Raw genomic sequence first — 16,005 nt, 5'->3', positions numbered from 1 at the left:
AAAACAAAATACTTGCCAGCCCACCACTCACCCAGGTTTCCAGTACATTTTTTATAATGGGAACGATAGCAAAGCCTAAAACAGCCCCACCATTCTAAAGGCATCCATTCAATTGCTTGTAAATCTCTCAAATTTCTTTTCGTACTGCAATTTCTCATGTCTGGGGACCAGCCCGGAAGCAAATTGCTTTTGGAAGGTTTCACAAAGATCTATTCAGCTCTTTTAGAGAGTTATCTAAACGTGGGGAGGGGGAAGGCATTTTCAACTGGGAAGGAATGGGATGTTTTTCGTATGCTTGAGCAACTCAAAAAGGACTTTGTTTTCAAACTTGGCATGTACGAGTTCCTGGATGAAGACCAGGGCCTTTGACAAGTTTGAAGAAATGGATTTGGAAATAACAAAATAAAATGAGGGCAGCTAACCGCCTCCCCCACCTTTGCCCCCTACACAGGCCATTTTCCTTAAATGGAGAATGAGTTCTCAATAAATCACTCCTTGTATTGGCAGGTTCCCTTCTAACAAAGGCACACACTAGTTAATCTTCCACTAATACATTTTCCTTTGATCTGAGACACAGAACTTCTCTGTCCATTAACCACAGTTGTGACCATAATTATTCCTCGAATAAGTAAAACAGAATCCACTGAAATCTGTGAAATGCTGCTGCCTGAGAAAACAGCTCAACACTTCCCCAGCAAGGAGTAGCATGCCCTCACAACTAACAAGCCGTCATTCAACTGGAGGCAGGAAACAGCCATGAACTGGGGATGGGAAACGACAGCTCTGCATTCTAATTGACAATAACCCAGACATGTTGCAGTGTCTCTCCTCTCCCTCTTAGTCCCCCAAATGCCCAAAGCCCAGCAGAGAAAAACAGCAGAAGAAAGACGACCCGTTAAAGGTGGTGTGTTAGTTGCTCAGTCATGTCCGACTTTATGACCCCATGGACTACAGCCTGCCAGGCTCCTCTGTCCATGGAATTCTCCAGGCAAGAATACTGGAGTGGATTGCCATTTCCTTCTCCATTAAAGATACTGGACTCTAAAGGGAGGAAAAACTACTGGAAGGACAGGAGGGATGGAGAGGGAAGGACCAACTTCATTAATCTGAGTAAGGTGGAAGGTGAAAAAGACAGTCCAATTGAGCCACAAAAGTAAGAAGGTTTTCAATTTTCCATAATAATTTCAATTTTTTGAAGTGGTATGCCTCCTTTTGATAAAAAAAAACCACATATACAGAATCATCACCTCTGTGAAGCTATTGTCTTTGACTTCCCTACTGGCTAGAGCTATCTGCCCCTGAGATGTTTCTGGCTGTGCTTTGGCTGTGCTTCTCAGAATCAAGACTGTATTTTTGGTACCTAAGCATGTGCTGAGAAAGTCGGAGACATCGGTGTAAGCTGTTTTACAGAAACGGTGAAAACTCCAAAGGCAGTGAAGAGTGGGCTTACCTGACGTGCCCGGCTGGCAGTTGCACTGGTAGCCATTCACCAGGTCGATGCAGCGACCCTCATTCAGGCAAGGGCTGCTGTAGCATTCGTCTATCTGGTCACTGCAGATGGCGCCCATGTAGCCCGGATTGCAGATGCAGGTGTAGGAATCAATGCCATCCTGACACTGGCCGTGGTGGCAAGGATCAGGGTCACAGTTGTCAATGTTCTCCTCACACAACACACCAGTGAATCCTTAGAAGGAATTGTACCCAAGATACTTAAAACCCAAGGTGCACATTCCACACCTGAGCAGACATGTAGCTCCAGCGTCCTCTTAATCCTACACATCCCATATCGTAAACAATTCATACTGTGGGCCATAAGCAATGGGAACTGACTATCTGCACCATTCATAAGGCAAGCCTAGAGTTTGGTTTAAAACGAAGTTGTTCAAGTCAGATCTGTAGAATTCAAATAGCTTTTTCTAAATGATCAATAATTTCACTGCAGAGACATTTTAACTGCATCTTAATTGCATATTGGACTTCAGTGGGGAATAGCTCTCTATAATTTTCCTTAATGTATTTATCTCTATATGCCTTTCCTCCCAAACCAGTCTGCATATATAGGTACTAAATGAATGACTTCATGTACCATATCTTTCCAATTCTGACCTGAGAGGACAGAGAACTTTTCTTTATTCCTCCCAACCTCCCAGGAATCTATGCAAATATAGTAAGTTTTTAACCAATACTTGTTAAATAAAATGACCAAGTTAAGACAGTTAAAGGGGGCAAATAAGAGTTTCTTTATCCAACCTTAAATCTTTTTAAGAGACTTTGGAAGGACTCTCCTCCCTTTTAAACATGAGTTCAAAGTTTAAATTCTCTCCAGTGAAGGTTATACTCCATAAGCATAATCTTAGCCAGAGAAGACCTAACCTGAAACTTTTCCAACAGAGACCAGAGTTTGTGAAAAGAAAAGGAAGCTGAGTGGCTCATCTGACAGGGCCCACTCTGAGAAGGCCTAATAAGTGGTAATATTCGAATACTACTGGAACAGTAGTTCTCTGTTTATGTTTATGACTTCGTTTGCTTTTCTGTGATCACAAAAAAAATCATGCACATGATGCTTAAAATCTTTTAAGAATCCATTTTTTAAAATAAGAAAAAAATGTCCTGAATTATATTCATAACTTCTTTCTTAAACAGTCAGATAAAAAAGAAACTGGGAAATTATCTTTTCTAATAATTTCGAATCCTTCTCTACACAATAATGGTCTGTGCAGAAGCAAATGTGTAACAAGAAATGTCTGGCTTATTCAAATCCACTCCCAAATTAGAAATGTCGCCACAGATCAGAAATGTAGAATATTTGTAAACATTCTTTTTGATTCTAGTAGCAGGAGTCCGGAAAGAGGACCCAAGCTTTCCCAGATAGAGCTCTCTCCCCTGTCCAGATACACATTTGACTCTCAAAGCATCAATCATATTTATGCAGAAAATCTCTGCACTTGCCCACCACTGCATTTCTGAGCCTTTGTTCGATCCCTTGCCTCAAGAAACACAGAGACGGGCCTCCTGCTGAGAAGCCCCAATGACAAATAGTTTTCAGCTGGAATCCTTCCCTTTTGCAGAGGAGTAAGGCAAAGCCAGCTGGAAACTCGCCATTGCCAAAATCTGCCCTAGAAAGACGGGGACATCAAATGGAAATGTCCAGGCCAGGCCATCATTGTGGTGAAGGAAGCAGGTGTTGTAGAAGGAAACAGGGAGAGCAGCAAGAAAGAGGCTGGAAGAAGCCCCTTCTAAACACAGAGCAGCCCATTAGTAGACTGGCCTGGCAGGGCAGCGAGAAGAGGACAGTCTCCTATTTAGTGCAGATGGACCTACCAGGAGAATAAGAAGTGAAAAAGTCTTACCTGTGGCACACTGGCACTCGTAACCATTCGGGTGATCTATACACTTTGCCCCATTCAGACACGGAGTACTAGAACAGTCGTCAATATCGATCTGGCAAACTGGCCCCGTGAATCCTTAAAAGGGCACATGATGACACACGTCAAAGGATTATCTTATGTTTTCCTCACTATCAGAGTGATGCCCAGGAAGAGCTGGGCTGTTATTGGCAGGCTTATACCCCTGGATCAGCACATGGAGAATTTTTATCCTGAACAGGTACCTGGGATAACGGGTGAGGCTCAGGGCATCAGAGGCCCCGGGGTGTCTCTCTCACCTCTTTTTCTTCCCAGTATAGATTTCACTTCAACTTAAAGTAGGAACTGAATGCATACAGACAGAACCCCCTAAGAAGTGAATGTAGCTGCACAGGAACTGGGACCTTCTCTCTGAAGAAACAAGAGAGGCTATAGCCTAAGGCAGAAAATTCAGCATGTCTTCCACAATGGCTGAGGGGGGCAAAAGGAGAGACACAGCATTCTTTGGAAAGAACTGACTTGTGCTATTAATGTACCCATGGGTGAAATGTCTAAAAATAATCATCTCAGAGAAAGGTTTCAAGAATATGACTCACAGGAAAAAATAAAATCCTGAATAACCTAGAACTAAGGGCTTCCGTGAGGTATGAACTTTCTGAAATGTACACACAGACGGCGAGGTCATGGGCCATTCAGAACAGACTTGGACTTCTGGCCACAAAGGATTTGGAAGCTATACTAGCTGAAGCAAATCCCCCACTTCTGTGCACACACACTCCTACCCCAAAGCGCTCACTTTAATGACTTCCTCATGTAGAGCCCACACACATTCTCTCCCTCCTCTCTTCCCTGCGGTCAGAAGCTTTGTGCTTTCAAAGAAAACAGGGGCAGGTGGTGGGCACTTACCAGGCGGACACAGACACTGGAAGCGATTGACTTTATCCACACACTGTCCATTGTTCACACAAGGGTTGCTCTGACATTCATTTATCTCCAACTCACAATGCACACCTTTGAAACCTGAACAAAATGGACCACACAAGCGGCTCAGAAAAAGACAAAGGCATATTCTAGCCAAGAAAGCACAAATTCATAAAGCTGACTACATCCTCTATGCGTATGAACATTTCTGCAGAGGGAAAAGAGGACTATGCCATGATTGAAAACAGTCACTGTGAGCATCAGTCAGACACGGGCATAGTCTGGGATATCCATGTCACTGTGGAGACGGAGAAGCGGTTACCTCCAAAGACCTTGGTAAGCCCTAGCATGCCAACAAAGACTGAACTACATTCTCGGATCAGTCCAGGCATTGCTTCCAGGACAGTGCCAGACCCACAGGGTCCCCAGTCCTAAGGACCAGCTGAATGAATCAGAGATGCTGCTGTACTCAGGGTGGAAGTCAAAGTCAGGAGGGCCTGCCACGGCTAGAGTGGTTAGCACCCTTAATCAGGCCAAGCAGCCCCTGACAGCTGTCATTTTAAGCTAAAGTTCAGCTGTGCTCTCTAAGGATTCAAGCAGAGGTCTCTGCAGAAGAGTTCCAAGATATAACATAGCATGTGTATCTCACCATGAGATAAACAGCAAGTTCCTATACAATTATGGGTAATATTATTTTCTATAAATGGAATGGTATGCTATTTATAATATATCAGGGGATAAGGAAAGCTTGCTATTTAAAGAATTTTTATGATAAATACTTTATTAAATCAAAGTATACTTGCATTTTAAAAATCTTCTGAATTTTTCTCTCACAAGTATCTGGGTTTTGACATGATGGGACTGTCTTCCATAGATCTAAGAATTTTAACATGGGCCTTAGTCCTTAAGGGTCCCCTTGCATATGTGCATGCTAAGTCGCTTCAGTCGTGTTCGACTCTTTGCGACCCAATGGATTATAACCCAACAGGCTGTTCTGTCCATGGGATTCTCCAGGCAAGAACACTGGAGTGGGTTGCCATGCCCACCTCCAGGGGATCTTTCCAACCCAGGGATCAAACCAATGTCTCCAGAGGCTCCTGTACTGCAGGCAGATTCTTTACCACTGAGGCACCAGGGAAGCCCTAAGGGTCCCGTGGCTAGGGATTAAATGCCAACAGAGCTTATGGAAATGCCACACTGTACTGAGTGCTCTGCCTAAGACAAGCACAGTGCAAGGTCTCTGGTCTAGACCCCACACACCGACGGCCCATGTACCTGGCATGCACAGACACGTGAAGCCTCCAATCTTATCCAAACAGGTGGCATCATTCTTGCAGGGGTCTGAGTGGCACTCATTGATGTCCATCTCACAACGAGGTCCTGCATAGCCCTTCAGACACTCACAGTGGAAGGCACCATCTGTGTTCACACATTTTCCTGCATGCTCACAAGGATTGCTGTTGGCTGGAAGACACAAGCACCCATAACCAGGATCAAAGCACTCGATGGAGCTTCCACAAACGTGGACTACAGAAGTGGGTCAGATTAGTAGCACTAGGGCCAGTCCTTTAATAATCTGATTCTCAATTTCTTGCGTCATTCTAATCAATCAATCAGAAAGTAAGTAAATAAATAATTAAATGAAGAAGGAAGGAAGGAAATAGGGAAAGAAAGACGAACGAGGGCCATCTCAACTCTTGTGTGTCTCTGCTGTTCTTATGCCCAAACAGTCGCTAAGGTAGGGATCCATGTTACAAGTCAAGCACAAACCTCCTGTATATTTAAATTCCCAGGATAGACTATATGGTCACACTGAAAGGTCAGCTGTAAACAGAGGGCATGTAACAGGCCTGAGGTTTGGATGGAACCTGCATGCAGAGTGAAGCGTGCTTCAGCGGAAGTGTCCGCTGAGCCCGACCGACAGGAGTAGGAAGGGTTCTGTGTACTCACCCATGGCACACTCGTCCACGTCTTCTGTACAGTCGCTCCCTTTGTAGCCTTGTGGGCAGGTGCAAATATACTGTCCATTCAGAGGGTTGGTGTCACACAGCGCCCCCTTGTGGCAGGGGTTGCTAATGCACGCGTCATCCAGATGACATAAGAGACCTGTCACAGGGGTGGGGAAAGGAGAAGAAAGAGAAAATGCCCCTTACCTGGGGAATGAGTTTCTCTTTCATGGAGGATTGAACACCTTAGGACTGGCACGTCAGAAGCCAATGTGAAGATTTAGAGGCAGTTTCCCCTTTGCCTGATCCTGCCTTAGGGACATGCTGCAGCTAACTGCAAAGCAAGAAGCTTCTGCAGACACCTCTCTCTACACTCTGAATCTGAGCCTTCAGCTGGACCCCTCCTCAAGGGTAGATAATGTGAGGGATTTGTGAGATGGTTGGATGCTGGAGTCAGGAAAAGGGAGATATCCTTCCCACTAGGCTGTCATGTCTAACACATAAAAACGGAGGCTGCCCAGTTCAATCTGAATTCCAGATAAACAACAAATAATTATCTACTCTATGTCCCAAATATTACATACATCCTATATGTTAACTGGCAACCCACTTTCCCAAGATCATGCTACCTGATGATCTTGGGGCCACCTGTGTTTCATTAGCCTCAGAAGAAAAAAAAAAACAAACCCAGCTGAACATCATCAGCATATACTTGGGCAGCTTTTTAATAGTGTCAACATTCCTGGCTCAAGTGCCCTCAGGACTCTGAAGACATGACTAGGCCCCATGTTCTGCATAGTTCACATGGGAACTGGATTTTCCAGTCTGCAATTAGCTTAAGAAGAGGTGACTAAGGCTTCTTCTACAAAGCTGGAGGCGGGGCTTTTGAAAAGGCATAGATACAGGAACATTTCAAAACTGCTGGGCACAAAGTTCTATCGCTAAGCAATCTCCTTCTGTAACATTCCTCCTCTCACTGCTCTATTCCTAGACCCAGAACTGTTAAACTCAGAGGCTAGAGCAATGTTAACTTTGCAGTTGGTGAAAACCTTCCCCTATAGGGCAATATTGAGAGCTGGAATACACTTCACTGTTTCCCTCTTGCTAACCTTTTCTGAGTAAATGGATTATTTCTTCTTAAAATTAAGTACCTACCTCTATTTGTGAGTAATTTTGTCTTAATTTCTGAGAAATTTACCTTAATTTCTGAGCTGTCTTTTAGTTTAAAATCTTATGGAGGTAACAGATGTTTCCAAGGCAAGAGTTACTTTCATTTTGGGTGGATGAAACACTGAGGTACATGGAGCTGTGAGCTAAAAGTCCTACAGAAGAAGACGAACTTCACAGCACTTTGGCTACCAATTACATTTCCAGAAGAAGAGCTTTGGGTGCCATGTTCCAAAAGATGAAACTTAAAAGGACATACCCCAAAAGGGATGAAAGAGACGCAGGCAGAAGTCCTGAATGCTCACCAGCCCTTTCACCCTTTCAGCTCTGTTCTTCTGCCAGCCTTACCTGCCTTTCCTTCTGGGCACATACAAGAGAAGGAAGCTACACGATCGATGCAGGTGGAGCCTGGGGTGCAGGAGGCAAAGGCACAGTCATCGATATTCTCACTGCAGTCGTCCCCACTCCAGCCATTCACACATACACAGCCGTAGCCCCCGTTGCGGTTGGTACAGGTGCCCCCGTTCTGACAGGCATTGGGTTGCAGCAGGCACTCATCCACATCCTCTGTGCAGAACTGTCCTTTGGGGGGAAAAGTGTTTTTGTTTAGGGCTCTGAGTCTCAGAGGATTAGTACCATACCAACCCCCACACGTTCTTCACCCTCATGTGACCTGCGTGAACTTATGGCAAAATTAACTCACAGACAAACCCGGTTCTCACATGACTTTTAAGGCCACCTAGAGACATCCAACGGAGAAGGCGATGGCACCCCACTCCAGTACTCTTGCCTGGGAAATCCCATGGACGGAGGAGCCTGGAAGGCTGCAGTCCATGGGGTTGCGAAGAGTTGGACACGACTGAGAGACTTCCCTTTCACTTTTCACTTTCATGCATTGGAGAAGGAAATGGCAACCCACCCCAGTGTTCTTGCCTGGAGAATCCCAGGGACGGGGGAGCCTGGTGGGCTGCCGTCTATGGGGTCACACAGAGTCGGACACGACTGAAGTGACTTAGCAGAGCAGAGAGAGACATCCAAATTCTAGGCAGATAATTTAGGGAAGGCAAGTTCTATCCCTAGAAACTCTGACAGCATGAAGTCTAGCCAGCCTACCAGAGAGAAAATTGAGTCTTGTAAGAGCCTTAAATCAGATTTGGTTAAATTCCCAGGACAATGAATGTGAGAAGAGCAAGGAGAGAAGGGTCTAAGAGATGAGTAAGGATGAGAAGCAACCTTAAAAATCAAAATGTTAAGGCTACCATTTTGTATCTTGACTATATCAATGTCAATATTCTGATTATGATATTAGATAGTAGTCTTGCAAGTGACGATGTTACCATTGGGGAAGACTTGGTTAAAGGTAAACAGTATTCCTCTGTTAATACTTATAAATTTCTGCAAAACTACAATGATCTCAAAATAGAAACTTTAATTAAAAAATATATGCAAGAGCAACAAAGGGCAGAGAGAAAAATCAAGCAGTTAAGGACAATAAAAGCCATGGTAGAATATAAATGTGAAACACAAAGCCAAGATGAAGAGACTGGAGCCAAAGATGGAGTCGTGGAATAAGATGTAGAAAGTTGACCTCACGCAGCAGAAGATGGAAAAGGATCAGCTTGTTCTGCCTGAGGAAGCAAACTAAAGGATGATAAACATGAGACCATCAATGGATATACCACAGGTCACCGCAACAGCAAAGGATAGGGACTGTGGCAAACACTCTCCGGCCTCATGACAGGGAATAGGAGTTATTTTTAAGCTACTTAAAAGCAACGGATTTGTAATTGACCAGCAGTTAAATGCCAGGTTACCTGAGTTGTAAAACAAGTTGATGAATCTGTCTTATAATAAGTTGTCTTTCAATAGGTTTAAGAAACTACCAAAGGGAATGAATATTCAGATCATATGAACTCTCTAAAACAGAACATGACAAAACCCTCAAGATATCCTTAATTCTTTCTTTGTAAAAAGCTCACTGAATAATTCAAAGAGGCACTCTGATGCAGAGGCCTCTTAACGATAAAGCACAGGGCATTCATACTTAGAAAACGCCAGGGCTATACCTAGTCCCCAGATAATAAGTCAGCTGGCTCAAGGACTTTCAAAGTCTGCAAAGTGCCCAACTGTGCAGCCATCATTGCCAACAGGGGCTTCTGTGTCTGAGCCAACCTAACTGACCACCTATTCTTTACTCCTATTTAACCAATGCATCCATTATTACAGAACCAACATCATTCCACTGCACTTTGATTGTACATCCATCTCCCATCACTGGGCTGCAAGCAAACTCAGTTCAGGAGCATTTTTCATATTCCCAGCTAAGATCCCACTGCCTAAGATGGCAGTGTGTGGGCAACTCCGGAACTCTGTGCTCAGGGCCCCTCCTTCTGTGCTGCTCTTCTCCCTCCACTTCATCCGTATAATACCTGAAGGAGCCACCACGTATTCCCATGATCACACCTTCCTGATCCAGGATGGACATCTGATACAAGCTCTGTCACTGTGTCTCTGTTCCAAACTTTTGGACTAGGGACCCTTTGCCACATGGACTAAAACAAAAATGTGACCAGTCTACACATGGTGTGATACTAATGAACAGAAGTGCACAAAAAAGAAAAACAGAATCCGGGACATTCAAGTTACTAGCTTCAGCTGTTCACAAAGACTGGCTCTTTCTAAGCCTATTTACGAGCAAAGCCAGTCTGAAAGATGTCCCTTCCAGCAGGTTTCCCTAATTTGAGATGGGGATCTCTCTGTTGCATCCGACAGCATTTACTAGTACAGAGGGAGGGAGGAAGTGTAGGAGCAATCATTTCCCCCAGGGTAGATGATGTCAGTATAGAAAGCTTTGCTCCCTTACTTTTCTGGCAGAAATGCTACCTCAGAGTAATGGCAGATGTGTCGTTAAGATGCAGGTGGGATATAGAAATGAAAACATAACCAAGAAGCAGGTGAAGAGTTTCTGCAACCTGGGAATTCCTCAGAGTCTTGTCTCTTACACTAATGCTAACTCAAAATACCTATGCTACCATCAAGACTTGCTGCTTGTGAGAAATTTGGAAGTTGTTTTTCTTATTGGTTCCATGATAATTCTGAGTACAAGACACTGTACTCATATATATAAATCTCAAATATATTTCATATACATTATATAACACCCAGACACTTAAATATTATAGTGAGACAGGCTAGGTTAATGAAATAATGTTTGGAATAAAAATTTTGTACTCTTGGGAAAGGAAATCAAGAGTCACTAATGGCTTACTGTGAACCACGTACTGGGCTTGAGGTGTTGCAATCACTGTCTCATTGAGGAAACGTGCTCAGAGAGGTGACATAACTCACCTGTCATTAGGCGAGGGGTACAGGAGGGCTGGGATCTGAACTAGAGCTGCTGACTCTAAAATCCTTGACAAAGACTTAAGGTGTGAATCTCACCACATCCAAACAACCTCTCTGCATCTCAGTCTTCCCAAGCACACAGAGGCATGGGGAAGGAGACAGGTTGGGGGAGGGGAGGATTAAAATCATGACTCATATGATCGGATTACTGGAAAAACTTATGACTTCAAATTACTATCCAAAAGTCAAATGTATTTTTTGAGTACAGCTGACTATTTTTCCAATGAGATTGATTTTTGAAGGTCAAATACCTAAGGCGTTTTGTGTTTGCTGTCAGATACTGTTAGAGAAATCAAATCTGGAGAGTCAAAAGAATCCTGGCTTATACGTAATCTTTTATAGAATGGATCATTTTCCTCTAAGGTTCGGGCATATTTCTCCAGAACAAAACAAAACCCCTCCCAGGCATATTTATGCCAGAATTTTTTCCTCATTCCAATTCCAGCAACCAGTTATTACATTTGGAATGTTAGAAGAGTGACCAGGGTACCACAAAATTGCTTGTTCCAAAATTCCCAATGGAAAGTCTACTAACATACTGCACTTCTTTCATGTCACCTCCCTCTTGGCAAAGGAGAAAACCAATGCAAAAGCCTAAAAATAAGAAACATGAGGCTCAGAAAGGTTAAGTAACCACCGACCCTACCACCCCTGCCCAGAGCCAAAAACTGGTAAGTCAGAGACACTGTCATTCAAACCCAGATCAGTTTGACTCTAAAACTACTGTTCTTTCCACTACAGCAGAGTTAATTATCCAACTCTGGGTCTGATCAATAAGACCTACAGGCTAAGTCCCTGATTCTAGGGTCTTAAAGCACACCTAAAAGGGATGGAAGCATGAGTCAAGAAAAGAAGACCCTTGGTAGAAACTGACAAAGAAAAAAAGTCACTAAATATTGAAACAGTAAAGTTTCTTGGTGGTATTCTAGAGAGGTTGGGTGCATTCAGCTTTTCCCACTACTCCATGGCAAAAAAGCATCTGCCTGGGCTGGAGGAAGAAGGTTCACTCAGGTTTGTGGGCTTAGATCTTGAACATATCAAAGGGACTGGAGTATATTCTTGAGATGGGTTTAAAACAAGAAAAGGCTGGAGATCATTTGAGGCTCTGAATTCTTATATGAATTTTGAACTTGATATGACAAAGGAGAATTATTGCAGGCTCACAGGTGAGGGAAGATATGATCAAATCTGCATATGAACATTAGTCTGTCAGTAGAATATAACGTGAACTAAAAGCAAATGACTTTGTGTTAGTTGGGAGAAAAGGAGAAAGCACTAAGTTAGGAGCTAGCTACCTAGCATATAAAAGCCCCTGGTGAAAAGACAGAGCTGCGTTCTTTCCATGCCCTACCTGGCCACTATACCTTCAATCCAAACAAGTCTCAGCATGTACCATCATTGTGCCAGCACACAAACCTTGATGGTGAACTCCCAAAATAAGTTGCACAAAGCTCGGTTGGGCAAGTTTGTGAAGGCATCAATTATCCCTCTTACTAATTTCACCTGCCAGTTATTGCAGGCTACTGGTATCTAACATTGGGATTAAGGCAGTGGGCTATTAGGTTTTAACCATCTCCTACTAGAAAGGAAATAACTTGTTTCTAAAAACTACTTTCTCTACTGCCATATAAACCTGGACTAACTTGGTATGAAGGCTGACACCTTAAACACTTAGCATGCTAAGTCGCTCAGTCGTATCCAACTCTTCGCGACTTCATGGACTGTAGCCCACCAGACTCCTCTGTCCATGGGATTTTTCCAGGCAAGGAATACTGGAGCGAGTTGCCCTTTCCTCCTCCAGGGGATATTCCTGACCCAGATCGAACCTGTGTCCCTTAAACCCACATCTCTTATGTCTCCTGAATTGGTAGGTGGGTTCTTTACTGTTAGCGCCACCTTAAACACTCAGAGCCACTAGTATATACTGATAACTCTCTGGGTGATAGCTTTTGCCTCCTAACTGTATCTCAAGTCTATCTTTCCTTCATGTATTTTATTCTAGCTACATGGCTTATTGTTGGTTCCTTAAACAAGTTCTTTCCTACCTCAGAGCCTCTGCATAGCCTGTCCTCTCCACCTTAAATATTCTTCCTCTTACTTATATGGTTAATTAACTTCTCATACCTTGACCTTCAGCCTTCCCTCATAGCTCAGTTGATAAACCATCTGCCTGCAATGCAGGAGAACCAGGTTCAATTCTTGGGTTGGGAAGATCCCCTGGAGAAGGAAATGGCAACCCATTCCAGTATCCTTGCCTGGAGAATCCCATGGACAGAGGAGCCTAGCAGGCTACAGTCCATGGCATTGCAAGAGTCAGACACGACTTTGTGACTAAACCACCACCACCACCTTGACCTTCTTCATAACTTAGGCAGATCTTCAAGCTCACATTTCATCTTTTTTCTCCTTCATTGCATCTACTCTGATCAGTCCATCTTGTCATTTATCAAATGGTGTAATTTTATATTCATTTATATTTTACAGTCTCTGTTAGACTAAAAGTTCCATGAAAGCACGAATTCTGTTGGTCATTCACCTCAGTTTATATATCAGCTGCTGTACCAGACACTTGGCATCAGTGATGAAACAGTCCTTGGATTCAATCTAATGTGCTCATTTTACAAACAAAACTAGGACCAGTGAGGTATAGTGACTTATCCACGTTTACACAGCTAGTTAGAAAAAGAATTAGAAATGGACAAACTTGGGCTTCCCTGATGGCTCAGTGGTAAAGAATCACCCTGCCAGTGTAGGAGACAGAGGTTCAACCTCTGGTCCAGGAGGATCTCACGTGCTGCAGAGCAACTAAGCCTGTGCACCGCAACTACTGGACACGTGCTCTAGAGACTGGGAACCGCAATGACTGAGTCCACCGGCCACAACTCCTGAAGCCCACGTGCCGCAGAATCTGTGCTCTGAACCAGAGAAGCCAGGACAATGAGAAGCCCGCACGCTGCAACTAGAGAACAGCCAGCAGCGACAAAGACCAAGCACAGTCAAAAACAAATAAGTAACTTTTTTATAAAAAGAAACAGACAAACTTAAAAGTGGAAAGCGAGTGCTGAAAAGGAACACTGCGGTGTGTGATTACAACATTTCAAGTTAGCCTTCAAAACTATCTTGAGGGAAGAACAGGATTGAGAAATGTATAGGAAGAGCAAAACATCTAAGCAGTACTTCAACTACAGACACTACTACTAACCCACCATTAGAAAAACAAGCATGCTATTTTGTATATAGGAGTGTGTGTATGTTAATCCCAACCTGCTAATTTATATCTCCCCCATCCCCCTTTCCCCTTTGGTAAACATAAGTTTGTTTTCTATATCTGTTCTACAAATAAGTTCATTCATACTTTTTTAGATTCTACATATAATTGATATATATGATATTTGCCTTTCTCTGGTCACCTGACATGAAGAGCCAACTTACTGGAAAAGACCCTGATGCTGGGAAAGCTTGAGGGGAGGAGGAGAAGGGGCCAAAAGAGGATGAGGCGATTGGATGGCATCACCAACTCCATGGACATGAGTTTGAGCAAGCTCCGGGAGACGGTGAGGGACAGGGAAGCCTGGCGTGCTGCAGTCCATGGGGTCGCAAAGAGTCAGACACGACCAAGTGACTGAACAACAACTGTCTGGCTGACTATGCTAATCTCCAGGCCCACCTGTGTTGCTGCACATGGCATTATTTCTTCCTTCCTTATGGCTGAGTAACAGCCCACTGGATGCCTGTGCCCCATCTTCTTTATCCATTCCTCTGCTGATGGACATTTAAGCTGCTTCCATGTCTTGGGTGTAGTAAATAGTACTGCAATGAGCACTGGGGAGCATGTATCTTTTCAAATTATGGTTTCTCTGAATATGTGGCCAGGAGTGGGACTGCTGGCTCATATGGTAGCTCTAGTTTCAGTTCTTTAAGGAACCTCCATACTCTCTTCCACAGTGGCTGTACCAATTTACATTCCTACCAACAGTACAGGAGGTTCCTTTTCCTCCATACCCTCCCCAGCATTTATTATCTGTGGACTTTTTATAATGACTATTCTGACTGGTGTGAAGTGGTACCTCACTATAGTCCTGACTTGTATTTCTCTAATAATTAGTGATGTCAAGGACCTACTGTATGGCACAAAGAACTGCACTCAATATTTTGTAATAACCTATAAGGGAAGAGAATCTGAAGAGGAATATGTACATATGTGTGTGTGTGTATACACATACATAACTGAATTGCTGTGCTCTACACCTGAAACCAAAATGATATTGTAGGTCAACTACACTTTAATTATAAATAAGACACAAATCAACCTACTTACAAAACAGAAATAGACTTGCAGACACAGAGAACTTAGGTATAGTAAATAGTACTGCAATGAGCACTGGGGTGCATGTATCTTTTCAAATTATGGTTTCTCTGAATATGTGGCCAGGAGGGGGACTTGTGATCGACAAAGGAAAGGCGGGTGGGGAAGGGAGTCTGGGGTTAACAGATGCAAACTGTTATATACAGGATGGATATAAAACAAGGTTCTACTATAATACAGGGACTGCATTCAATTATCCTATGATAAACCATAATGAGAAAGAATTTAGAAAAGAATGTATACATATGTACAACTGTAACACATCGCTGTACAGCAGAAATTAACACAAAATTATAAATGTACTACAATCAAAAAATAAATTTTATAAAAGGAAAACAAGAAAAAAGAGTACACTATATTGATTTTGTAGGAGTGGGGTCACTTTCATAATGATCTTTTCTTACTGCCGCCATCTATGGTCTTAAAAGCAAAGGATGAATGAGTAAGATTAGGAGCAGCATGTGTGGCAGAAAATAGAGTGAACCCAACAGGACTGTACTGAAGTGGAAACTGACCTGAGCCTCACTAGCATCAAGTTCTGGCCATGTGACCTGAGGACCGCTACACAAGACACCATTTTATGAGCTGCAACACATGACGATACAGACAGCTCACTATGGTTTTCTCAAGACACCACAAGCAGAACATCAATCTGACTTGAGTTACAAGTGACTGGGAAACAAGAGGAGGAAGGGCGGAAAGGAAAGAAAAGAAATGATCACTGAGCCTTAGCACTTTTGGAAGAAGCCCTGGCCCTTCCTAGTCATCTCTCAAGTGTGAAGTGTGTGGGAAAAACTTTTACCACATCAGTGGCCCTGTTAAGGGTCAGTTCTCA

General features: G+C 43.3%; 1 protein-coding gene across 1 annotated transcript in view; it reads right to left on the bottom strand.

Moving 5' to 3' along the window:
* Nucleotides 1–16,005, bottom strand: part of NOTCH2 (notch receptor 2) — a 178,105-nt gene that overhangs the window by 53,761 nt on the left and 108,339 nt on the right. Inside the window, exons 6-11 of the mRNA XM_040230917.1 lie at nt 7,748–7,981; nt 6,237–6,392; nt 5,562–5,750; nt 4,272–4,385; nt 3,351–3,464; nt 1,451–1,684 (exon numbers count right to left, since the gene is read on the bottom strand). Coding sequence (XP_040086851.1) covers nt 1,451–1,684; nt 3,351–3,464; nt 4,272–4,385; nt 5,562–5,750; nt 6,237–6,392; nt 7,748–7,981 — 1,041 coding nt within the window. The remainder of the gene's footprint in view (nt 1–1,450; nt 1,685–3,350; nt 3,465–4,271; nt 4,386–5,561; nt 5,751–6,236; nt 6,393–7,747; nt 7,982–16,005) is intronic.

Source organism: Oryx dammah, unplaced genomic scaffold, assembly GCF_014754425.2.
Source record: "Oryx dammah isolate SB20612 unplaced genomic scaffold, SCBI_Odam_1.1 HiC_scaffold_28, whole genome shotgun sequence".
Classification (NCBI taxonomy): domain Eukaryota; kingdom Metazoa; phylum Chordata; class Mammalia; order Artiodactyla; family Bovidae; genus Oryx; species Oryx dammah.
This window is presented reverse-complemented; position numbering and strand designations above follow the sequence as displayed.